Genomic DNA, 26,289 nt, shown 5'->3' with positions numbered 1-26,289 from the left:
GTCCTGGTGGTTCTGGTGGTTCTGGTAGTCCTAGACCTGCTGGTCCTGGTGGTCCTGGTGGTTCTGGTAGTCCTAGACCTGCTGGTCCTGGTGGTCCAGGTTGTCCTAGACCTGCTGGTCCTGGTGGTTCTGGTAATCCTAGACCTGCTGGTCCTGGTGGTTCTGGTAGTCCTAGACCTGCTGGTCCTGGTGGTCCAGGTTGTCCTAGACCTGTTGGTCCTGGTCGTCCTGGTAGTCCTAGACCTGCTGGTCGTGGTCGTCCTGGTAGTCCTAGACCTGCTGGTTCTGGTGGTCCAGGTTGTCCTGGTAGTCCTAGACCTGCTGGTCGTGGTCGTCCTGGTAGTCCTAGACCTGCTGGTTCTGGTAGTCCTAGACCTGCTGGTCCTGGTAAATCTGGTGGTCCTGGTGGTCCAGGTTGTCCTAGACCTGTTGGTCCTGGTCGTCCTGGTAGTCCTAGACCTGCTGGTTCTGGTGGTCCAGGTTGTCCTGGTAGTCCTAGACCTGCTGGTCCTGGTGGTTCTGGTAGTCCTAGACCTGCTGGTCCTGGTAAATCTGGTGGTTCTGCCCTCTGGGTTTCTTATTTGTTCTCAGAACCGTTTCTAAACTTGGTCCAGTTTCTGGATCAGTTGCAGGTTTTATCAGGCAGAGGAGCAGAGGAGAACTTTCTGCTCCTGCTGCGGGACATGGGAGGAGGACGGGTTTTGGTTCTGAGCAGCTGTTCCTGAGCTCAGGGTTCCGTTAGTTCTTCTGGTTACATCATCCCTGATTAAACCAAACATACAACGGGCGGTGGACCAGAACCTTTGTGGTGCCAAGCGGGATGGTAACTGCTGACGTAGAATCAGGTCCTGTGGATAGTTCACGTGGAGGAACATGAGAGGTGGGGGTTCTATCAGAGCTCCGTGGAACGCCACAGAACCAGTCTGAACTGGATCCAGACTCTCAAAAAGACAAGTTGTCAAACTAAATGATCCTGGACGACCCGCCAGAGTTCTGACCATCTGGTTCTGAATGCTTGGCTCTTGTGTCTAAATGACTCCGATGTCCTGATGTCTGTCTGACCGGTTCTGGAGTTCAGTCGTTACTAAGACAACCCAATGGGACCAGAACCGGATATCTGACCCGGTCCTGGTCCAAATCAGAATCCAGAAGCACAGAAGCTTATCTCTAAAAGACCGGTGTACTCCTCTTGGCTCCGAGAGTTGTCGTTCAAGCACTAAGGATGCTGGTGGACGTTTCCATGGAAACCAGACTGATGAGAGATGACCGTTTAAAAAAAGACCAGAACTGGACATCTGGTCCCCACGGTTCTGGATAACATTCCAGGATTCTGGATTGTTTTTCAGCTGTTCTGAAGCAAACCCTAACTCAAACCGACCAACGGCAGCAGGACGGGTCAGAACCGGTCCTGGTACCATCTCAGTCATCAGATGTTTACTGAGTTTCCATTAAAGCAGAACTTCCATCTGAGCTGACACCAGGTTCTTGGCGGAACTTTTAATCACTGGAGAACATCTGGATCACAGAATTCTTCTGAATGAGCCTGACATCAGAACCAGAACTGAACTCCAGGTCCAGATTTAAGGAGGCATCCTCCAGGGTTCTGACCAGAACCCAGAGAATTCATTCTTTATCCCTTCTTTGCAGCCGGATCCTCCCAGGAGGGCTGGACCAGAACCGGGCTCTAGGCACAGACAGACTGTCCTAAACAGACGGGTTCTGTTCACGTTGTTCTGGTGCTTTTGTGGGCTGACTGGGTCCAGCAGCTTCCTGTTGTGGTGTGTGTGTGTGTGTGTGTGTGTGTGTGTGTGTGTGTGTGTGTGTGTGTGTGTGTGTGTGTGTGTGTGTGTGTGTGTGTGTGTGTGTGTGTGTGTGTGTGTGTGCTGCAGTGGTGCTGATTGTCTAATGGTGCCATACTCAGCCCACTAATACCCAGGAAGGCTCTGAAGAACCGCTGCTGTAACTGAGCCTGAAATCAGAGTTCTGACCCGACCCGTCTCCGACCTGAAGGTCAGAGAAACAGAACCGGATATTTTAGGGAACATAAAACAAATACAGAAAGAACCATCTAAATATACAGTTATTTAAAGAAACTGGGTCAGACTACAAACATCCTAAAAGTCCAGTGGACCTCCAGAACCTGCTGTACCTCCTATTGGCCCGGTACTGATGCAGGACCGATCCGTGATCCGGTGACCTCTGTCACCTAATGTTCAACTTCAGTAAAACTAAAGATCTGGTTTTTAAAACGGGTTCTGAATTGGGTTCTTTTGGGCCTGAGCTCTTGTGCTTCACCTCTTAATGTGGACCAAAGATCCATTCCCTCTGCAGACGTTTGGAACAACAAACAGAACATCTGAACTGGACCGGTTTATTCACGATTCAGTCAGCAGAACCAATGAGTTCTGCTCCCAGTAGTTGGATGTTTAAACTCCATATACAAACTCCACGTAACTATAAGGAGAACATGCTAACTCCCCTCATGCATGTGTAGAACATGTTAATTCCATGTACACATGTGTAGAACATGAAAACTCCATGTACACATGTGTAGAACATGAAAACTCCATGTATACATGTGTAGAACATGCTAACTTCATGTACACATGTGTAGAACATGCTAACTTCATGTACACATGTGTAGAACATGCTAACTTCATGTACACATGTGTAGAACATGCTAACTTCATGTACACATGTGTAGAACATGAAAACTCCATGTACACATGTGTAGAACATGCTAACTTCATGTACACATGTGTAGAACATGAAAACTCCATGTACACATGTGTAGAACATGCTAACTTCATGTACACATGTGTAGAACATGAAAACTCCATGTACACATGTGTAGAACATGCTAACTTCATGTACACATGTGTAGAACATGAAAACTCCATGTACACATGTGTAGAACATGCTAACTTCATGTACACATGTGTAGAACATGCTAACTCCATGTACACATGTGTAGAACATGCTAACTCCATGTACACATGTGTAGGACATGCTAACTTCATGTACACATGTGTAGAACATGCTAACTCCATGTACACATGTGTAGAACATGCTAACTTCATGTACACATGTGTAGAACATGCTAACTCCTCCCATGCATGTGTAGAACATGCTAACTCCCCCATGCATGTGTAGAACATGCTAACTCCCCTCATGCATGTGTAGAACATGCTAACTCCATGTACACATGTGTAGAACATGCTAACTTCATGTACACATGTGTAGAACATGCTAACTCCATGTACACATGTGTAGAACATGCTAACTTCATGTACACATGTGTAGAATATGCTAACTCCATGTACACATGTGTAGAACATGAAAACTCCATGTACACATGTGTAGAACATGCTAACTTCATGTACACATGTGTAGAACATGCTAACTCCATGTACACATGTGTAGAACATGCTAACTTCATGTACACATGTGTAGAACATGCTAACTTCATGTACACATGTGTAGAACATGCTAACTCCATGTACACATTTGTAGAACATGAAAACTCCATGTACACATGTGTAGAACATGCTAACTTCATGTACACATGTGTAGAACATGCTAACTTCATGTACACATGTGTAGAACATGCTAACTCCCCCCATGCATGTGTAGAACATGCTAACTCCCCCATGCATGTGTAGAACATGCTAACTCCCCTCATGCATGTGTAGAACATGCTAACTCCATGTACACATGTGTAGAACATGCTAACTTCATGTACACATGTGTAGAACATGCTAACTCCATGTACACATGTGTAGAACATGCTAACTTCATGTACACATGTGTAGAACATGCTAACTCCATGTACACATGTGTAGAACATGAAAACTCCATGTACACATGTGTAGAACATGCTAACTTCATGTACACATGTGTAGAACATGCTAACTCCATGTACACATGTGTAGAACATGCTAACTTCATGTACACATGTGTAGAACATGCTAACTTCATGTACACATGTGTAGAACATGCTAACTCCATGTACACATTTGTAGAACATGAAAACTCCATGTACACATGTGTAGAACATGCTAACTTCATGTACACATGTGTAGAACATGCTAACTCCATGTACACATGTGTAGAACATGCTAACTTCATGTACACATGTGTAGAACATGCTAACTCCATGTACACATGTGTAGAACATGCTAACTCCATGTACACATGTGTAGAACATGCTAACTTCATGTACACATGTGTAGAACATGCTAACTCCCCTCATGCATGTGTAGAACATGCTAACTCCCCCCATGCATGTGTAGAACATGCTAACTCCCCCATGCATGTGTAGAACATGCTAACTCCCCTCATGCATGTGTAGAACATGCTAACTCCATGTACACATGTGTAGAACATGCTAACTCCATGTACACATGTGTAGAACATGCTAACTCCCCTCATGCATGTGTAGAACATGCTAACTCCCCCCATGCATGTGTAGAACATGCTAACTCCCCCATGCATGTGTAGAACATGCTAACTCCCCTCATGCATGTGTAGAAGATGCTAACTCCCCCCATGCATGTGTAGAACATGCTAACTCCCCCATGCATGTGTAGAACATGCTAACTCCTCTCATGCATGTGTAGAAGATGCTAACTCCCCCCATGCATGTGTAGAACATGCTAACTCCCCTCATGCATGTGTAGAAGATGCTAACTCCCCCCATGCATGTGTAGAACATGCTAACTCCCCCCATGCATGTGTAGAACATGCTAACTCCATGTACATATGTGTATAGAACATGCTACCCCCACACATGTGTGGGGAGAACATGCTAACTCCAGACGTTTGTATTTAATCCTGCAACCTTCTCACTGCAGGGCTATGGGGTTACCAACCCTCCGCCACGCAGCTGAACCGTTCCTGGACCTCAGACCTACTGCTTGATTTTCAAGGCCAGAAATCCACCAGAACCCTCGAGTTCAGGGTTGCTTTAGGACCAGCTGAAGTACTGAGGCGTTAATGCTCAGATGAAGGTTCTGCTTGGTTCAGTCGTGGAAAATTCACCTGCAGAAACGAAACGAAGAGGATAAACAAACCTGCCGGTGCTGGTTCTGGTCAGTCCAGGGCTCAACTCAGTGGTACCACTGCCTCCACGATAAAGGAAACAGGGATTTTGAAGATATTTCACTTTTTATCTAACTTACAAGAATTAATAACAAATTAATTTCTAATGAAATAATAATAGTAAACATCTCAGGGACTACAAAATTTTACTATTTTTGTTTTTACCAAGAAGAAAACGTTTAGAATAAAAAAAAACATGAAAATGTTGTTATCAAAATATCATAAAACCAGGAAGTCATTTCATATTTTTATATTTACTGTTACATAAAATATTAATAGATGGATATAGTGATTATTTTTATGTTTGACCAAAAACCATTATTATTATTATTATTATTATTATTATTATTATTATTATTATCATTATTATTAATAGTAGTAGTGGTAGTAGTAGTAATAATAATAATAATAACAATAATAATAATAATAATAATAATAATAATAAAATAATAGTAATATTAATATGATAATAAATAATAGTAGTAATAGTAATAATAATAATAATAATATTAAAATAACAGTAATAGTAATATTAATAATGATAATAAATAATAATAATATAGTCATAATAGTAATAATAATAATAAAATAATAGTAATAGTAATATTAATAATTATAATAATAAATAATAATAGTAATAATAATAATAATCCATCATCCATTATCCGAACCTGCTTTGTCCACGCAGGGTCGCGTGGGGGGGGGGTGGGGGTGGGGGGGGGTTCCCGGGCTGAGGGGGGGGGGGCTGTTTGAATAATCCATGCGACAGATCCAAGTTCTCCTGATATTCCTGCTGATATCCTGATTGATCCTTCTGGATTCAACTGTTGTGTCTGACTTGAATCCGGAGTAAAAATCCATGAGATCCGAGGAATGACTCACGCCTCTGAGCCTCGTTGATCCACATCCAACTTCTGTTTTTACTCATCAGCCGACAGGAAGCATGAAGCTCTGAGGCGTTACGTGTCAACTCCTCCAGACTGATCTGGACCGGCTGCACCAGATTTAGTGAAAGCAGAACTTTTGTGGTTCTGGTCCAGATGAAGCCGCAGAGGCATGTGCACGGTGGGATTAAAAGGAGAGTTCTGATGTGAGGTGACTTCGGGGATAGAAAACGGGAGGTTCTGAGCTGCTCTCTGAAGGCTTCAGACACGTCTGTGTCCCGGACCCAGAACCAGAACCCGGATCTTCTGTTTGTTCTCCTTCTTCATCCTTAAGTGTTTGAAAACCAGATGATTAAATCTGCTAATTTTACAATCCTCCCTAACTCTAATCCCTTGTGGATTTGGGTGGACAACTCTTCATTGTGCAGCAGGACAGCAGCGCTGTCCGTCACACATGACACTTCCCCTCTCAACTCCAGGTGTGCTCAGGTGAAGTTAATGCTTGACCTTTGACCCTTGGGGTCGTTGAGATCGATGAACACATGAACATTTCTGATTTCACTCAGGAATGTGAGGATGAACTGGTTCATTCTGATTCCCAGATGCACGTGACATTGAGTGGACCGTACACTTCTGCTGGGCGGAGCTTGTCCTCATTTGGACCCGCCCCCTGTTCCCTGCGACAGCGCTGTGATTGGACTGTGGATAATCCCCGCTTTGATGCTGTTTGGATCCAGATCAGGTCGTTTCCGTTGTTTGATCAGACGAGACCTCTGGAAGTCTCCTGAGACTCTCTGCGTCCGACTCTTCTTCTGCTGCCGCTCTTGTTGTTTGGTGTTTTTCTCATTAGTGACGCCTGCTGTTTAACAGGAGAACTGCAATCTAAACGCGTTTTCCTCTCTGATCAACTGATCTCACAGAAGAAAGCAGGTAATCGTGTGTTTTGGGATGGAAACACATTCAGCTCCGGAGTTCCCGACAGGTTGGAAGCAGTCTGATTCCCTCTCGAACCCTTTCTGAGGTTTTTACTGACAGGAGACCAGCTTTTATCATGTCGTCTTCCCTTTCTGTCTTGGATTGTTGGGAATCGTATGATCCAACCCTAAAATCCGGACGGATGGGACTTGGCTGGTCTCGGACCAGATGAGGCTCAAAACAACATTTTCTATTCCTTCATTTCTTCCCTTTTGTTTAGTTTCATTGTTGATCCGACACCTTCTCCTCCCTTTCTGTCATCGGATTTGTTCCTAATCCCTCTTTTCCTTTCTACTTCCTGTGTGTCACGTCTCCACTCGTGAACACTATCACATCCTCCCAATCCCAGTTTTAGTTTTCTCCCTTTTCTTTGTCTTCTAAATGAACTTTTCCACTCGTCTTTCCTAATCGTATTCCTTCTCCTCATCAGTTTTCCCTCTCCACCGCTGCCGCCCGTCTCCTCCTCCCGTTCTCCCTGGTTTCCGTCTCACTCTGTCTCTGTTGTGTTTTTTGACAGGACGGCCTTACATGGACACTCCGCGACGCTCCCTGAGGTTCGCCAGAGGAGCCGGGAGGAGCAGGAGCTGAAAGAGGAGGAGGCTGCGGACCCATAATCTCCGGAGCAGGGATCACTTAGAGGCGGCGAGGCAACCGTTCTGTCTATGCTGCAACTTCAGGGAGCATCATCACAATTTAATAAGAGTCTGAGAGACGAGCAGGAGTCGCGCCTCCTTTTGCTCCTTTAACTCCTTCCTTCCTGGATCAGAAATCCCGCAGCAATAAGCAGCCTTATTAAAACAGCTCTTATTAATCTGAGACTTTGTTGTTTGGAGGCAAACAGAACCCGTTCCGTCGTCTCGTCTTTAACATTAATGGACACAAAAAGGCGTTTTCACCCTGAGCAGCGTCTTGCAGGACTTAACTCCGTAGAAAACTGCAGAGTTGCAGACTTCCTGTCTCGACTGAACTCTTCTGAGTTTTCATGGCTTGACACCCGCTGACCTCTGACCCTTAGCCCCCTCCCTGAATCCTCCTCCAACATGTCCGGCCGCCCCGTCTGTCACTGCACCAGGGAATCCGACCAAGTGGCGTGAAGCCAAGCCTTACCTCAGACTCATTAGCTCCACCTTGCTCCTGCCTTGCTGCCCCCAGGAAAAAACCTTCAGCTTCAGGTCAGACTCTCTAATCCAAGATGGCGGCTGGCGTAGCAACATGGCTGCCATTCGCACGGGCGGCGGCTGTAGGCTGGTTGCCGCTGGCCAAAAAGACGATGCCCAAACCTCCAGTGGACAACTCATCCAGATCTGACGAGATCCTGTACGTCAACGTCAGCGGAGTCAGGTTTCAGGTGGGTCTCCTGAGCATGCTTCAAAAGTGGGCGGGGCTAATGTCTGAATGTGTTTGACTGTTATTAAGTCATGGCAGCACGATCCAACACAGCGCTGGTGGAGTCTGGGACTGGACCGGGTCACCTGGTTGTGACGCTCTTCAGCTCGTTTCTTCATCACTTCCTGTTTCCATCCCGACGACCTCTTGGGTCAGCCCGGTGATCCTCCACCCAGAACCCCCATCTCGTGACCCGAGAGTGTTTAAATGACCCAGATCGGGTCGCAACGGGAACCTGCAGAACCATGGACCAGTCCTGACCAATCAGAGGCCTTCTGCTCCTCCACACAAACAGCTGTCTCCTTTTGAGCTGCCGGTTTCAAACGATCAACATCCATCGCCGCTGAATCTATTCTTAAAGCAAATTATATTTAGAAGAAACAAAAATCTGTTTTTAGATGAAAGATTTCTCCTCTAATGACATCAAGGCTCAGCTTTGTGTTTCTGGTGTCATCAGAAACGCGTCAGCAGCTCCACGTCCTGCAGATTCAAAGGAATCCAGGATAAATTCAGTTAAACTCGGAATAAATGCTGAGGCGTGATATTCCAGCGGCGAGCGGAGCTGCTGACGCCGCAGCAGATCACCTTCAGTCACCGGGAGGGCCGATGGTCCCGTCTCTGGTTCAGATGCCTCCTGCTTCAGGAGGAGCTGTGTGGGGCTGAAGCTCCTCTAACCAACACCAGCTCGTTCGTCTGGTCTGCCCGGGTCCGTCCTGCTGAGTCACAGAACCGCCTGGTCCAACCTGGGGACGGAGGCGGTTTGAGCCAAAGGCTCCATTATTCCTTCATCTATAAATAAAGAGGCGCCATCGCTTTAAACCACTTCTGATTATTTAGCAATAACGTCACCTCGCTGTGGAGATCAGGTCTCAGTTTTATTAGACGAATTATTGGCCTGGGTTTGGATCCGAGTCTAGCTGGGTCCACCCGGGTCCACGTGGGTCCTGCTGGGTCCATCAGATGGAGGTAGACTCCGGTGAGGTCGAAGCGGTTTAATGAAGAAACGATGAAGACGTCTGTCTCTCTCGGCGTCAGCATTAAGGATGTTGGTTAGATGTCTAAGCTCCACCCGCTGACTGGTTCTGGGCTGTGATTGGATCTGGTCGGCTCATGTAGGACTATGTAGTAGCCTCTAGAGACCTTACTCCACATGAGACCCGACGAGAAGCTGGACCATCTACGGTCCTGTCAGCATCAGGTAGAAGAATCCACATTCCACCCGACGTAGAACAGGTTCTGCTGTCCTGAGTTCTGCTCCAGAGGACGCAGATCTTCAGAAGAACCTGGAGATCTGAGCATTTAATCAGGACTGGTTCCTGCAGAACAGGAGGACGGAGGTGATGGAACGAAACCAGACAGCGTTACTGTTCCTGAGTCTTGATTGTTCCCGTCTCAAGTCAGCTCCCTTCAGGAGGCACCTGCTGACCTTCAGGTGGTGAGTCCTCATCAGAGTGACTCAGTGCGCTCCAGGGCAGCTGTGGCTCCACCGTGGCTCGTCCCCACCAGCGTGTGAATGGGTGAATGATTGTGTTGTGAAGCGCCTTGGGGGGTTGTAGAACCCTGAGAAGGTGTTTCCCATCCTGACTAAAAACATCTCCTGATTTGTGCCGCAGACGTGGAAGAACACGCTGGACCGCTACCCCGACACGCTGCTGGGCTCCTCGGAGAAGGAGTTCTTCTACAACGAGGACACGCAGGAGTATTTCTTCGACCGAGACCCTGAGATGTTCCGGCATATTCTCAACTTTTATCGCACCGGGAAGCTTCACTACCCTCGACACGAGTGCATCCAGGCGTTCGACGAGGAGCTGGCCTTCTACGGCATCGTGCCAGAGATCATCGGGGACTGCTGCATGGAGGTACACCAGAACCAGAACCAGAACCAGTCTTTAAACGCAGGGTTAGGATAAGAATTCAGTTTCAGCTACCCATAATGTCCACTGCAAACCCAAAACACACCATCTGTTCTCAGAGGCCTGAAGTGTTCATGAGGATAGTAGGAATGTTGTTGAGGAAGTCTGGATGTGGAGTGAAGACTTTAACACCAGGAAGTGATCTGGTCTCACCAGTAAACGTAAACGCTCGCCCAGAAGCTCAGAGGAGGTGAAACTCACCATCTCGGGAGTTTAGTTCAAGTGAGTCTTAATTACTAATAAAAGTGATTCTGATTCGACGCTCTGAGTGATTCTGAGATCCAATCAGAGGCTCATTACATCTAAAGGACAAACACAGCAGTTCCTGCTGGTTTTATGTTCTTTTAGTGCTGCAGTCCCATCAGACGGGTTCAAACCCCAGCGTCACTGCAGCGCTCCGACAAGCACCTCGGCTTTATCTCCTCCTGATGCCCGGCGTTCCGATCTGCTGTCTGTGGAGAGGAGCTCCAGCAGTCAGACCACGAGAGGAGAGGAGAGGAGAGGGGTTAAGGAGGAGAGGAGTGGAGAGGAGATGAGAGGGGTTAAGGAGGAGAGGAGAGGAGAGGAGAGGAGAGGGGTTAGGGAGGAGAGGAGTGGAGAGGAGAGGAGAGGAGAGGGGTTAGGGAGGAGAGGAGTGGAGAGGAGATGATAGGAGGGTAGATGAGAGGAGAGGACAGGAGAGGAGAGGAGAGGAGAGGAGAGGAGGTCCAGCAGCCAGACCACGAGAGGAGAGGAGAGGGGTTAAGGAGGAGAGGAGAGGAGAGGAGAGGAGAGGAAAGGAGAGGAGAGGAGAGCAGAGCAGAGGAGAGGAGAGCAGAGGAGAGGAGAGGGGTTAAGGAGGAGAGGAGAGGAGAGGAAAGGAGAGGAGAGGAGAGCAGAGCAGAGGAGAGGAGAGCAGAGGAGAGGGGTTAAGGAGGAGAGGAGAGGAGGTCCAGCAGCCAGACCACGAGAGGAGAGGAGAGGAGAGGGGTTAAGGAGGAGAGGAGAGGAGAGGAAAGGAGAGGAGAGGAGAGGAGAGGAGAGGAGAGCAGAGCAGAGGAGAGGAGAGGAGAGGAGAGCAGAGGAGAGGAGAGGGGTTAAGGAGGAGAGGAGAGGAGAGGAAAGGAGAGGAGAGGAGAGGAGAGGAGAGCAGAGCAGAGGAGAGGAGAGGAGAGGAGAGGAGAGGAGAGGAGAGCAGAGCAGAGCAGAGCAGAGGAGAGGGGTTAAGGAGGAGAGGAGAGGAGATGAGAGGAGAGGAGAGGAGAGGAGAGGGGTTAAGGAGGAGAGGAGAGGAGAGGGGTTAAGGAGGAGAGGAGAGGAGAGGGGTTAAGGAGGAGAGGAGAGGAGAGGGGTTAAGGAGGAGAGGAGAGGAGAGGAGAGGAGAGGGGTTAAGGAGGAGAGAAGAGGAGAGGAGAGAAGAGGAGAGGAGAGGAGAGGGGTTAAGGAGGAAAGAAGAGGAGAGGACAGGAGAGGAGAGGAGAGGAGAGGAGAGGAGAGGGGTTAAGGAGGAGAGGAGAGGAGGTCCAGCAGCCAGACCACGAGAGGAGAGGAGAGGAGAGGAGAGGGGTTAAGGAGGAGAGGAGAGGAGAGGAGAGGAGAGGAGAGGAAAGGAGAGGAGAGGAGAGCAGAGCAGAGGAGAGGAGAGCAGAGGAGAGGAGAGCAGAGGAGAGGAGAGGGGTTAAGGAGGAGAGGAGAGGAGGTCCAGCAGCCAGACCACGAGAGGAGAGGAGAGGAGAGGAGAGGAGAGGAGAGGGGTTAAGGAGGAGAGGAGAGGAGGTCCAGCAGCCAGACCACGAGAGGAGAGGAGAGGAGAGGGGTTAAGGAGGAGAGGAGAGGAGAGGAGAGGGGTTAAGGAGGAGAGGAGAGGAGAGGAGAGGAGAGGAGAGGAGAGGAGCTCCTGCTGCTGCACACACACACCTTTCCTCTGCAGCAGCTCTTGTGTTTTTATTACCGACCCGTCCAGTGACTCATAAATAACTGATGGTTCTTCACTTCCCCGGTCCGGCTGACCCGACCAGGTTCTGTAATGTTGATTCAGCAGCAGCAGGTGGGACTCTCCGATGTTCCTCCCATGAAGTTTTATCTTATGAAGTACTTGAGGCAGAAATTTAAAGCTCCTCATCATCACTTTATGGCTCTTGGAGGAGGTCTGGCACCAGAACAGCGCTGATTGATGGAGGCTGGGTCCAGCGATGGGTTTTTAAAAGTCCAAATGTTGCTTTGACGAGCTGCTAGAATAAATTCAGAGAACTCGGTGGACTTCAGAGGAGGGCTGTCCGGCCCCGGTCCTCCAGGACCACGTTACTAGGTGGTCTGATGATGCGGGTGTTTTAGTGGTCTACGGCGGAGACACATCGCTGTTCTTGATGATGGAGACTTGTTAAAGGCCACCGAGAAACCTTTCAGTCACTCCGAGTTTAACACGCAGGCTGGACATGGAGATGGTCTTCTACCCCTATTTCCTGGATTAGAAAATAGACCGAGCTGTTCGGATGAGAAAAGCCAGTCAGCTGCATGACACGTCGTCATGGACTCACCCATCTGGTCTCATGACGGGGAAGGCTGTTGTTGGCTTAGCGTCCAGGAAACAGCAGAGAACGCCTCAGCTAGTAGAAGCTAACTGTTAGCATTAGCAACTCCACCACACAGCAGAACTCCTCCAGGCTTGTGTTATTTGTGGAGATAAAACATCATCAATGCCGGTAACCAATCAGAGGCGAGATGTCCAAATATCAGGTAATAAGAGTCCGTCTGCTGCTTCCCTCCGCTCCGGCTTCATTCTAGTTCCTGAAACAGGAGCGCCAGAGCTTTTTACCACAGACATTACATCACAAGGTGTTCATTTGTACTGCGAATGTGTCAGAAATGATTGAACTTGGTCTTTAATGGTCTTGATGATGGAGAAATGTTGGATTTGATGATAGAGACCGCTCATTCAACCCCCTCTGTCTCTCTATCTGAAGGAGTATCGAGACAGGAAAAAGGAGAACCAGGAGCGTCTGGCTGAGGACACGGAGGCCAATGAGGCGATGGACGCCCCCCTTCCTCCACACAGCACTCCCAGGGAGCGCCTGTGGCGAGCATTCGAGAACCCCCACACGTCCACCATGGCGCTGGTCTTCTATTACGTCACAGGCTTCTTCATTGCCGTGTCCGTCATTGCCAACGTGGTGGAGACTGTCCCCTGTCGGCCTCCTGAAGGGAAGGTCAAAGACCTGCCTTGCGGTGAGAAATACCAGCTGGCCTTCTTCTGCATGGACACGGCCTGCGTGCTCATCTTCACCTTTGAGTACCTGATGCGTCTGTTTGCCGCTCCGAGCCGCTGTAAGTTCATGCGTTCAGTGATGTCTGTGATCGACGTGGTGGCCATCATGCCCTACTACATCGGCCTGGTGATGCCGGAGAATGAGGACGTGAGCGGCGCCTTCGTCACCCTGCGGGTTTTCCGAGTCTTTCGGATCTTCAAGTTCTCGCGTCACTCTCAGGGTTTGAGGATTTTGGGCTACACGCTGAAGAGTTGTGCTTCCGAGCTCGGCTTCCTGCTCTTCTCCCTGACCATGGCCATCATCATCTTCGCCACCGTCATGTTCTATGCGGAGAAAGGCACCAAGGGCTCAACCTTCACCTCCATCCCGGCCTCCTTCTGGTACACCATCGTCACCATGACAACGCTGGGGTGAGTTGGCGTGGATTTGACGGTGTGATTTCTGACATTAAACAGATTTGATTCTGAAGCTGATGACCGTGCAGTTGGTAACGCCGTTGCCATGTCAACCCCAGCGTGTGCTCTTCGGCGATAAACATGTTGTTTTGTGTCAGGACGCGCTCTCCCATCATCACCGTTGGTCACGGTTTCCACCATGAAGAGATGAAGTGTGTGTTTGCCTCCCACTCGCTGCTTCTCCAGTATGACTGTGTGTTTTCACCCCGCTGCCGCCCACACAGGAAGTGTGTGTGTGTGTGTGTGTGTGTGTGTGTGTGTTCATTTGCCCTGTGGCTCTGATCTACTATCAGCTCTTCAATGAGCTTTTGGAAACATCAGAAATAGAGTGTGAGTCAGAAAGGCCTCATCAGCAGCGACCATACGACTCCGACACACCTCAGTGTGTGTGTGTGTGTGTGTGTGCGCATGTGTGTGTGTGTGTGCGTGCATGAGTCTACCAATTCCTGAGGATAAATCATCTGTGGGTTCAAAGGATGAGAGCAGGAAGCATCGACTCTTTAATGAATGAATCTGGGTCGGCAGCATCCGAAGGTTTGTGTTGTTCTAATGTTGAAGGTCTCCTTCCACATGTTCAGGTTAGAAGATGATTAGAACTCCGGACCTTTGAGTCTGAACCTTCAAATCTGAGGGAGAACATTCTCCATGAAAGAGAAAAGACGTCCGGCTGCCTCTCTGAGGAGCTGCGCCCATCAGAATGGTTTCTGTCTTGGATCTGGTCAGCTGATCACCTGAGCTGCGTCGTCAGATAGCATCAGAGTGATGGTTGGTGCTGACTGGACATTCTGTGGTTAAACATCTGGTCCTGATTCCGAGTGTTCCAGATTCCATCAGGTTGTAATTTAAAATATCACGCTATGCAAAATTCATCGTTCCGCATCCTTTCGTGCTGCCATGTGACTCTCTACTTCCTCCAGAAACACTCCAATAAAAACCGTCTGTCCATTATCTGTCAGAGTTTGGTTCCTGGAATCATCTCCCTAGAGTGAGACATTTCAAAAAGTCCCTTATTGTGACATCACAGTAAGGGATAGTGGCATAAAACCACCTCATTTGTAGATGCTGAAGGAGCAGCAGCTCCACCCTTTTCATCTCATAGCAGCCAATCTGTGGATGAGTGGGCGTGGCCTGCAGCAGTTGTTTTCTTAACTCTCTAACAGCCAGCCGTTTCCTGATCAGTAAAGCTGAAAAGTGATTTTACTGTTTTTGAAGAGTCGCATAGCATTGTGCTCTTTGATGATGTCAGCGCCAAAACTACCCAAACAAAGCGTAGACTTTCTAGAGTTATCCGTTCTTTCATGTTTCGTTGTTGAATTGTGAGCAGCAGAAGCTTTTCCGGTTCGTGCATCGCTTCTTCCACACCAGTGGCCCAAAACAGTCTCCTAATGCATGGATTTTCTGCTTCCTGATCATGTGACGTGTGACACACGCAGATGAAGATCAGTCAGTAAGTTAAAGAGCAAGTCACCCCCTACCAGAGTTTTACTTCCTGTTTGAAAAATGCAACAAACGCTGTTGCCTAGGGGCGCTAGTGAGCCAGCAATGGAGTAAGACGCTCAGTACGGAGCTCCTGCCTAAACTCTCCTAAAACTCTGTTTCATTTTGCTCGTGTGGCATGTCCGACGGGTGCACAAATTTGTAACCTCTACAGGCAGTCTACGTTTGGACAGTGGGCGTTCAGTAAATGGCGAGTAGGTACACAGGCCCAGCGGCTAGCAAGGGAGCTAGCCCGTTGGTGCAGCCTTCGCCAGCTCGGCCGGACCAGATGCTCGCTCCGGCCCCGGAGGGAAAGATGGATGCGGAGTCCCTGAAAGCGGAAGTCCTCACCTCACTGAGAGCGGACATTGCTTTAATTATTAGGTCTGAACTGAAAAGTGTTCTATCTGAAGAGCTAAATGCAATCAAGGGTGAGCTAAAGGAACTCAGATCGACTGTTCGCTCCGATGTGGATTCTGTTAAAGCCACGGTTGTCAGTGTGGAGGAAGGGCTCACAACCTGCTCTGATGAAGTCACCATGTTGCAAACAGCTGCCACTGAGCTGAAGCAGGAAGTCACAGAACTTACGGAGAAGAATGAAGATATCGAAGGGAGGCTGCGGCGGTGCAATGTTCGTATTGTGGGAATCGCAGAGGAAGCAGGCTCGAGCACCACGGTTTCAGTTTCCAAGATGTTGAAGGAAGTTCTGCAGTTGGAGAAAGAGATCCTGATTGACCGCTCACACAGAGGCCTTGCACCAAAGAAGCCAAACGGCAAACCCCGGGTCATCATTGCAAAGTTACATCATTACCAAGATTGCCTGGATGTGCTACGACGTGCTCGGGAACGAGGCCCGCTGCGTTACAGAGGGCAGCCGGTTGCAGTTTTTCCAGACGACACTGCAAGGGTTGCTAAGGCCCGTGTTGCGTTCAGTGACGTCAGGAATCTGCTGAGGGGCAATCGAGATGTCCGTTATGGAATACTATTCCCTGCACGTCTTCACATCTCGTTCAAAGGGGACACCAGAGAGTTTCAGAATCCGGAGAGGGCGACGGCCTACGTGAGGAGCACCGTCGTGGCGGACGAACCCCCGGGGGACAATAATCATACTTTTCATCACGTTTTTATCATCAGAGATATCACCCTCTTCCCTCCTGTTTTCTTTCTCTGTTCTGCAGACACCCAACTGATGAGGAGGTGGGTTCAAAATGTACTTTCATACATATAAAACAATACTGACATTGTAGTTTGAGTTCTGTAATCTGAATGCACATTCCTTGTTAAGGAGAGTGGGCTGGGGCCATTTTGCTGTTCACTTAGTGGTTTCCCGTTATCCACATTTATGTGTGGTTTGTTACTAGGTGGGGGTTTTGGTCGTCGTGTTCTTGTTGATGACTGGGGTGGGATTATTGGGGTACCCGCTGGGCCTCTTTTAATGGGTTATGTCATACGCTGCTGGTGTGAAGTCCAAGATCCTGTTATAAAAGTGATTCTGAACTGCCTCGCTCTTTCTATAATTAAAAATGGCTAATGTTACCACTATAGGACAGGGTATGGGCTGCTCAGTCAAGTTTGTTAGCTGGAATGTCAAATCATTAAACCATCCCGTGAAACGAAAAAAGGTTCTTGTACATCTTAATAATCTGAACGCTGACATTGTTTATCTCCAAGAAACCCATCTGCGTGTTGCTGATCAATGTAGGTTGGAGGGGGGTTGGACTGGACAAACGTACCATTCTAATTTCAATTCTAATACGGGGGGGGGGGGGGGGGGGTCACTATTCTTATAAACAGAAGGGTTCCTTTTATAATGTCCAAATTAGAGTCTGACCCTGCAAGACGTCATGTGAGGGTGGTGGGCCGTCTTCATTCATGCACCGAACTGCGATGATTCTGTTTTCTTTAACAATGCTTTTTTCACAATTGCCTAATATGGATTTGCATCATATTATTTTGGGTGGGGATGTGAACTGCGTTCTATCCACAGCTTTGGATCGCAGTTCAGAGTCAGCTGAGGTCATTAAAACTTTTCTCCAGGCATCAGGTTTAGCGGACGTTTGACGTTTTACAATCCTAATACCAAGAACTACTCTTTTTTCGCCAGTCCATAAGTCATTCTCAAGAATAGATTATTTTTTCATAGATAAGAAACTCCTCCCAAATGGATCAGATTGTGAGTATCAACCTATTGTCATTTTGGACCATGGCCCTTTAACTATGGCATTGTGCATTCCCGGGGAAGCCTCGGGACACTGACCTTGGAGACTCAATCCTCGGCTTCTTTCTGATGATGTGACTTTTATTAATTCTGAAATTGAATTTTTTCTTGCCCAGAATCAGACTCCAGGGGTTTCATACTCTTTAATTTGGTTGTCGTTGTCGTCGTCTTCCTCCGCTTATCCGGGTCCGGGTCGCGGGGGCAGCATCCCAACTAGGGAGCTCCAGACCGTCCTCTCCCCGGCCACCTCCACCAGCTCCTCCGGCAGGACCCCAAGGCGTTCCCGGACCAGATTGGAAATGTAACCTCTCCAACGTGTCCTGGGTCGACCCGGGGGCCTCCTGCCGGCAGGACATGCCCGAAACACCTCCCCAGGGAGGCGTCCAGGAGGCATCCTGACCAGATGCCCAAACCACCTCAACTGACTCCTTTCGATCCGGAGGAGCAGCAGTTCTACTCCGAGTCCCTCCCGAATGTCCGAGCTCCTCACCCTATCTCTAAGGCTGAGCCCGACCACCCTACGGAGGAAACTCATTTCGGCCGCTTGTATCCGCGATCTCGTTCTGTCGGTCATTACCCAAAGCTCATGACCATAGGTGAGGATTGGGACGTAGATCGACCGGTAAATCGAGAGCCTGGCTTTCTGGCTCAGCTCCCTCTTCACCACGACAGATCGGCTCAGCGTCCGCATCACTGCAGACGCCGAACCGATCCACCTGTCGATCTCCCGATCCCTCCTACCCTCACTCGTGTACAAGACCCCGAGATACTTAAACTCCTCCACTTGAGGGAGGACCTCTCCCCCGACCCGGAGTTGGCAAGCCACCCTTTTCCGGTGGAGAATTTGGGATTTCTTTAATTTGGGGATCGTTAAAAGCATATTTGAGAGGACAGGTTATTTCATATTGTGCAAGGCAAAGGAAGGAGCGTACAAGTTGACTCATGCGATTGGCCGATGAAATTTTGAAATTAGATCTGTTGTACAGTGCCTCACCTTCAGATACTTTGCACAAACTGTGCCTGACTCTCAAAATGGAATTTGACCTCCTTTCGACCAACCAAGTAGAAAATTTGATTTTGAAATCCAATCTTAAGTATTATGAACACGGGGAAAGAGCAGGTAAAGTTTTGGCACGCCAGCTGCGTCAGAGACCTGCTAACCAATATATATCGGAAGTTAATGATGAGCAAAACATAAAACACACAGATGTCTTTGAAATCAACAGGTGTTTCCACAACTATACTCAAGGTTACATACCTCTGAGTCGCTCCAGGAGAATTCCATACTAGACCCCTTTTTTCATGATTTGGACGTTCCCCAGTTAAAACCAGAATCGATTGCCAGGATGGAAGAGGATATTTCAACAGGAGAACAGATTGCAGCTATAAAGACCGTGCAAAGTGGAAAATCACCGGGCCCAGATGGGTTTCCATCAGAATTTTTTAAAACTTTCTCTGGGGGTACTTGTCCCACTTTTACTCTGTATTTAATGAATCCCTCTCAACAAATTCTCTCCCCCTACTATGCAGGAAGCCACCATTTCTCTTATTCTGAAGAATGTTAAAAATCCCAGTAATTGCAGTTCATATCGGCCTGTATCTCTTCTTAACACGGATGTCAAAATCCTTACTAAACTGCTTGCCCGACGTTTAGAACACGCTCTCCCCTCGATCATAGCGTCCGACCAAACTGGCTTCATGGAGGGTAGATATTCGTTTTTTAATCTCAGGCGTCTTTTCAATATTCTTTATAACCCCTCCACATCAGCCACACCAGAGATAGTGCAATAATTGGAAGCGGAGAAGGCGTTTGACCGCGTGGAATGGAACTATCGGTTTCATACTCTCGAAAAATTTGGTTTTGGTCAAAAGTTGTTATCTTGGATTAAAATTCTCTTTTCATCACCAATGGCAACTGTCCGAACAAATAACTACATTTCAGCTTTATTTGACCTACAGAGGGGCGCTAGACAGGGTTGTCCGTTGTCACCGCTCCTCTTCGCAGTAGCCACAGAACCCTTAGCGCTCGCTGTCTGACAGGATATTAATATTAAAGGGATTACTCGTGGTGGTCAAGCGTGCAAGCTTTCTCTTTATGCTGATGACTTGCTTTCGTATGTTTGTGATCCCATGAACAGCCTTCCTCATATACTGAATGTTTTGCATAGATTTGGTAGAATATCTGGTTATAAAATTAATATCCAGAAAAGTGAACTGATACCAATTAAGCTGGCTGCAAGAAGTACTTCCCTTGGTTCCACACCTTTCAAAATTAATACTAAAAGGTTTAAATATCTAGGAATTTGGATATCCCTAGATTACAAGGATCTTTTTAAATATAATTTTTGCCCCTCATAGACATGCTACCCCTCTCTTTAAGCAGTAGAATAAACATTACGATGTCCTTTTTGCCAAGACTTCTCAATCTGTTCCAAAACATTCCTAATCTGTGGACAGTATAATTTCTGCGTTTATCCAGAATAATAAACCCCCCTCGTATTCAGAGGTTGATATTACAGAAACCCCGCTTTCAAGGGGGCCTAGCACTCCCCAATTTCTTAAATTACTATTGGTCAGCAAACATCAGAGCCCTAAATTATTGGTTGAAGGATGAGAACTCCCCTGAGGCCCCCTTGTGGTTAATCTTGGAGAGGGCCACTTGCAATTTCACTTCTTCACCAGTTCTCCTGTGTAGTGAACTCCCATTTCCAAAGCCAATTTCTTATTATACTTGCAATCCTGTTGTGCTGCATTCCCTTAAAATCTGGAACCAACTCAGAAGGTCATTCAAGAATCGTAACCTCTGTTTTTCAATCCCAGTTGTTAGTAATCATTTGATTTAAAAGATCTATATTTGGATAATAATTGTGTTTCGTTTGAGGTACTTGTGAAAAGATACAACATTCCCATAGATCCCATTTTTACAGGAATCTACAGATACGTAGTTTTGTGGCTTCTTATTCCCAATGTTTTCCTTCCTACCCACCTGAATCTTTGCTTTATTTAAATTCAAGACGGGCACAAAACAGTTAATAGGGAAAGTATGTAAACTTTTTTGCTCATGTGATTCAACATCCCTAGAGCAACTAAAATCTAAGTGGGAAGGAGATTTAAGAGAACAAATTTCAGATGTAATGTGGCAGAAAGTCATTCATGGGACCTACACTTCATCAATATGTCAGAGACGCACCGTGATTCAGTTCAAGATTGTTCATAGGTTGCACCGGTCAAAAGCCAGATGTGGACCCAGTATGTGACAGATGCAAGCAGGACTCTGCAGACCTTGTCCACATGTTTTGGACTTGCCCTAAACTGCACAATTTCTGGTTTTCAATCGTTGAAACCTTTTCTAAGGTGCTGAAGGTTTCAGTCCACCCATCTCCTTTTATTGCTTTATTTGGGGTCACAGAAGATTAATAAGAGGCTGGGTAATATGTTGGCTTTTTGTACATTTGGTAAAAAATGGCCTGTATTTGATATAGCGCCATCTAGAGTCCTGGAACCCCCCAAGGCGCTTTACAACACAATCAGTCATTCACCCATTCACACACACATTCACACGCTGGTGGTGATGAGCTACGATGTAGCCACAGCTGCCCTGGGGTGCACTGACAGAGGCGAGGCTGCCGAGCACTGGCGCCACCGGTCCCTCCGACCACCATCAGCAGGCAACGTGGGTTAAGTGTCTTGCCCAAGGATACAACGACAGCGACAGACTGAGCGGGACTCGAACCTGCAACCTTCCGATTACGGGGCGAGCGCTTAACTCCTGTGCCACCGTCGCCCATTTCTTGCCCGATGTCACATCTTGACCAGGTGTAAGGACCGACATCCCCCGTGTATTCACGTTGGATTTCAGAGGCTATGACATACATAAAACTTGAAAAATTCAGGTACTGCGTCCAAGGCTCAATCAATCAATCCTATGACATTTGGCAGCCCTTCCTGGCTTTCTTAGAAATAATTGAGGCAGAAAAATTGAGGCAATAAAGGTAAAATCAGGATTTCTGGTTCAGCTTAGATAGTGGCTCAAGTTTGATCCTGTTTAGATGGTATTAGCCTAGCGGGTGGGGATTGTTCCATCACCTCAGGTAGTGTAGTTTTGTTGTCCTGAGTGTGTGTGTCTTTTTGTTATTGCTGTTTTTGTTGTCACATTTTTTTCTCTTACCTGTATTGTTGCATACACGTACGCTTGAACAATATGCATATGGCTGGACTTTGTGTCTATAAAATGAAAAAGGCTAATAAACAGACTTTGAACAAATGCTGTTGCCTAGCAGACCGAGAGGGCGGAGCCGCTAACAAATACACACGCACAGGCTCAAAACGACATTGTGACATCATATGGTACCAGCTAACATTCTAGGGTACCTCTTAGCCAATAGCAATGGCAGATTTAAATTCAAATGCAGTGCAGCGTTTTTACCTGACAACGGCACAACACTGACAGTTTTAGGCAGAAAATCAAATTTTAACTAAAATGCACTAAAGTGCAAAACTATTGACGACACGTGTCTGCAGCACGATTAGACACGCATTTATATAGTTTATCAGGAAAAAAATGTTGATTTGGGGGTGACTTGCTCTTTAAAGTGACAAAGTCCTGGAGCGGCTCATTCTGGAAGGTACCGAAAATGTAAAGATTAAAGCTGCTGAGACCAGAGGGCTATTTCCAGTTGTTTTAACAAGTTAAATGGCGTCGTGAATCCCGGTTCACCGGTGTGGGTCGTGATGGCTAGTAAACTTCGGTTCTCTACACATAAAGGCAGGGTCTAACGGCGGTTAGGAATCCGAACCATGGTTCCAGACTGGCTTCTCTGGTGTTTTTAGAGACCCGTAGAAGAAAAATCCAGTTTAAACTGGTTTTTATTCCTCTCATCCCTTGAGTTTGGGGGAATTTAGTTTTGGTGTCAGAACAAAGTCCGAGTGAAAAATCAGACTAAGACATGAGATTTTAGTTTCAGCTCTTTATGAACCAGCAGGAGCTCCAGGAGGATCCTTCCTGATGCTCGTCTCCGGCCTCCTCCTTCTGTCTCAAGCTGCATTAGCGACCAGCAGGAAGAGGACGAGTCCTAAATGGATCCAAGCCGAGCTTCTACCTCGTTCTTCCTGCTCTCGCGTATCCTTCTACCTGAATCCTCCCCTCTCCGTCTCTTCTCTTCTCCTCTATTCTCTCCATCGTCTTTCCTGCGGACCTGCTGCTGGTTTTGGAAGTAAAATCACATTTTCGGCTGGAGGTAGTTTTTTTAAATCGTGCTGATCCTGCAGAATTCCTTGTGAGGCAGGACTCTTCCGGCTGGGATTCACATCTCAGACCCGGAGCCGGACTCGGAGGCTGAGAGTGAGAAACCAGAGCCTCGACTGTGGCTTTCATCGCGCTGCGCTGCACTTTAACACACAAACAGCGTCAGACTGGGATCTAATGGCTTGTTTTAAACTGTGAAATGGTCGCAGCTTCATATTTCAGAGGCTGGAAAAGTTCTTCTTCAGGCCACTTAGTAGCTGCAGAGCAGGATCTGAGCTCAGACGCTTTCCTTCAGCCATCATGGAGGTTTCAGAGTTTCTCCTTCCTGCTCCTTTATCTTCTGACCCAAAACATCTCATCTATTCTGAGTTCTTCAAGAAAAACCCGAGCCTTGACCCCTGACCTTTGACTGGGCGTTAAAACACACCAGCTTCATAAACCAGATTTAATATCAAGCTACAGTTTTTTGCTTTTGCTCTGTTAGAAGTCTGACGTTTGTGAGACAACTTTTAATGATCCATCTGGGTCTGGTTCTGGTTCTGGTTCTGCTGGGAACTAAACAATAAGTTGCTTTCAGCCTGTTTATGGATTCAAACATTTCCTCTAGAAACAGATGCAATTTCGACCAGATCTTCTTTAATTAGCCCTCCTTCCTCCCCGTTTTCCCTCGTTCCCCGTCTGATTCGCTCGTTTGTTGCTCCTGTTGGGTTCGCTAGCGTTGTCTTCATCGTGGTGCTTTTATTGCTCTGCTCCTGTGTTTTATCTCTGCACAAATAAACAGGAATGAGAAGCAGAAGCTGCTGCAGAAGTAATATCAGAGACCTGCCGGGTCCACAACCTCATCAAGGTCTCCTGCTGCCGCTGCAGCTAAACTTCAGATCGGAAACGATTCCAACAGGAAACTCGTCCGTTTAATCGGGACGAGCCGAAGGAGGAACAGAATTCGGACAAAACAGGAACAAATATTCAGAGTCAGGACCGCCTGTTGAGTGAATAAAGCAGTTAGGCATGCCTAACGTTGTTCAGTCTTAATATTTCCTGAGACCAGGGGCGCCTCCAGAGAATTTTGATGGGGTGGCCAGATGGGGCCAATGAAATTTTTGGGGTGGCACCAAATTGGTCCTTGTGGTAACTCTGGTTGAATTTAGCTTGTGGCGACGTGCTGCATTGCACCTTTATTCGTTTTTATTAAAATAACAGTACATATCTAAAAACATTTAACTTACCGTATTTTCACGACCATAAGGCGAACCTAAAAGTCTCAAATTTTCTCCAAAATGTACGCCGCGCCCTACGGTGCGGTGCGCCTGTTGTGTTGTTGTGAGACGCGAACGTAGCAGAAGACAAGGGGCGTGGCGTGAACGTGTGGGCCTGAGCGAAGACAGATCCTGAATAGTTCAAAAGGGCAGGTATGCGCGGTGTGCTGAACATTGTTCTGACAACCCTGAGAATGGCACCTGCTAAGAGACACGCCTATGAAGCACAGTTTAAACTGCAAGCGATCAGCTACGCGGACAAACACGGGACTAGAGCAGCGGCGAGAGAATTCAGCATCAGTGAGTCCATGGTTCGCAAGTGGAGGAAGTTGGAAAACGAACTCCGACAAGTAAAGAAGACGCAGCGTTGTTTCCGCGGGCACAAAGCCAGGTGGCCTGAGCTGGAAGACCGCCTCGAGCAATGGGGTAACGAGCAGAGGACAGCTGGGAGAAGCGTCTACCGTCACCGTTCGTCTGAGAGCAGTAACGCTCGCACAAGAAATGAACATTGAACATTTTCAAGGAGGTCCGTCTTGGTGCTTTCGTTTCATGAAACGCTGCCATCTTTCCAGGGGCGGATTTAGGACTGAAGAAGATCCGGGGCTTAACACACACACACACACACACGTGATACGCACTAGTCAACATCATATATGTCTTGTACCACGTAATTTTTAATCTGAAGCTACATATGAAGCATTTTCAGGGCAGAGTATTGTTCCTGTTAGTGTTTAGTGTGAGATGATAGTAAATATTCCCTTTCTTTCTCCAACAACTTTACCTGATAAGCTAACTTTAGGCAAACCAGCAGCACAACAAATATTTTCAAATAAGACTCACAAACCTGAGTCAACACCAGTCTCATCAAAGCTGCGGTTCTGTCGCCGTACTTTTGGTCTAAAAAACGTCCTTATGTCCATCTTCACTCATGCGTTTCAGGCAGAGACTGAAGAAGAAGCCGGCTGCTGAAGGGCTTCTTCTTCAGTGGTGGAGGCTCAGGCAGGCTGTATACAAACTACTGCCAGCTGCTCCCTCTCTGTTGGACTTTGGTACTGCATGTTACTTCCACGTTTGAGATCCGGGGCTTTTCATGAAACATCTGGGGCTTCAGCCCAAGTAGCCGGGCCTAACGCCGCCCCTGCATCTTTCCATCCGGGCAAGAACTACGGTGGCGCAGCAACTTCCAGTGGAATTACAAAGAAAGGCTGTCCATCTTCCGCTCCTACTGCAGTAAGAAGATTGCCGACAAATACATCCAGCCCAGCCACATAACCAGCATGGACGAAGTGCCGCTGACTTTTTGTTTTCCGAGTCCCGAGCCCGCACAGATGTTTTACCGGTATGTTTTACCGCGGCCGCGCCCTATAACCCGGTGCGCCCTATGGTCATGAAAATACGGTAAATTTTACAAATAAACATTTTAGAAAAATACATTTAAGAAAATACATTTCAGTTATTTAAAATGTTTTCCCCAATTTAATTTAAAATGTATTTTTTAGGTTAATTCACCTGCTGCTGTGTTCACAAAAAAAACTATGGAGATAAAAACTTTTTTTAAATGGTGAGCAGCAGAAACAGTTTTTTTTATTCTGATTATTTCTTTACTCATTAATTGTAATATTTTTATTTTGTTTTACAATTATGTCTTGAATAAACAAGATCAATACATGGTTTGACTGAATATTAATATGATTTGCTAACACTGCCTTTTCCTGGGGGGGCCACGGCCACCCCTGTCCACCCCTTGGGGGCGCCCTTGCCTGAGACCAAATTCATGTCTCCTCCTCCATTAGACTTTGTGCTGTTAGTGAGCACGGCTCACCGAGGACATAGCCTAGAGATCCAGACCAACCGTCTCTGTGGGTCGGTCTAGTCACGCTCCACCTCAACAGGTCTACTTAACCCTAACCCTAATGGGATGAACTGCTCTGTGTCTGGCCAATCACAGTGCTCCAGGTACGTTGGGCGGGCTGAACGGAGCAAAACAACCACAAATATGGCAGCGGCGCTCGTTTCAAATGGCTTTGGCGTTAACTTTGGAAGATCATCCCCATTCTTCTTCTTCTTCTTCTTCTATGGTGTGGACTGCCCTTTTGACTGTTTGTCATCGTGATGGATACACCACGCCTTTCTTTG

General features: G+C 47.3%; 1 protein-coding gene across 2 annotated transcripts in view; it reads left to right on the top strand.

The window, feature by feature from the left end:
- kcnd1 (potassium voltage-gated channel, Shal-related subfamily, member 1) overlaps positions 1-26,289 on the top strand; it is a 49,894-nt gene that overhangs the window by 759 nt on the left and 22,846 nt on the right. The window contains exons 2-4 of one of the 2 annotated variants that reach the window (XM_015968801.3): positions 7,477-8,307; positions 9,959-10,204; positions 13,201-13,913. In XM_015968801.3, the coding sequence (XP_015824287.1) occupies positions 8,152-8,307; positions 9,959-10,204; positions 13,201-13,913 (1,115 nt within the window). In that variant the 5' untranslated portion in view covers positions 7,477-8,151. Of the gene's footprint in view, positions 1-7,476; positions 8,308-9,958; positions 10,205-13,200; positions 13,914-26,289 lie in introns of those variants that run through there. The other variant, XM_070544946.1, reaches the window with a different exon arrangement.

The sequence above is a fragment of the Nothobranchius furzeri genome, chromosome 15, assembly GCF_043380555.1.
Source record: "Nothobranchius furzeri strain GRZ-AD chromosome 15, NfurGRZ-RIMD1, whole genome shotgun sequence".
NCBI classification, from domain to species: domain Eukaryota; kingdom Metazoa; phylum Chordata; class Actinopteri; order Cyprinodontiformes; family Nothobranchiidae; genus Nothobranchius; species Nothobranchius furzeri.
The sequence above is the reverse complement of the archived record's forward strand: the minus strand, read 5'-3'. Positions and strand labels throughout refer to the sequence as shown.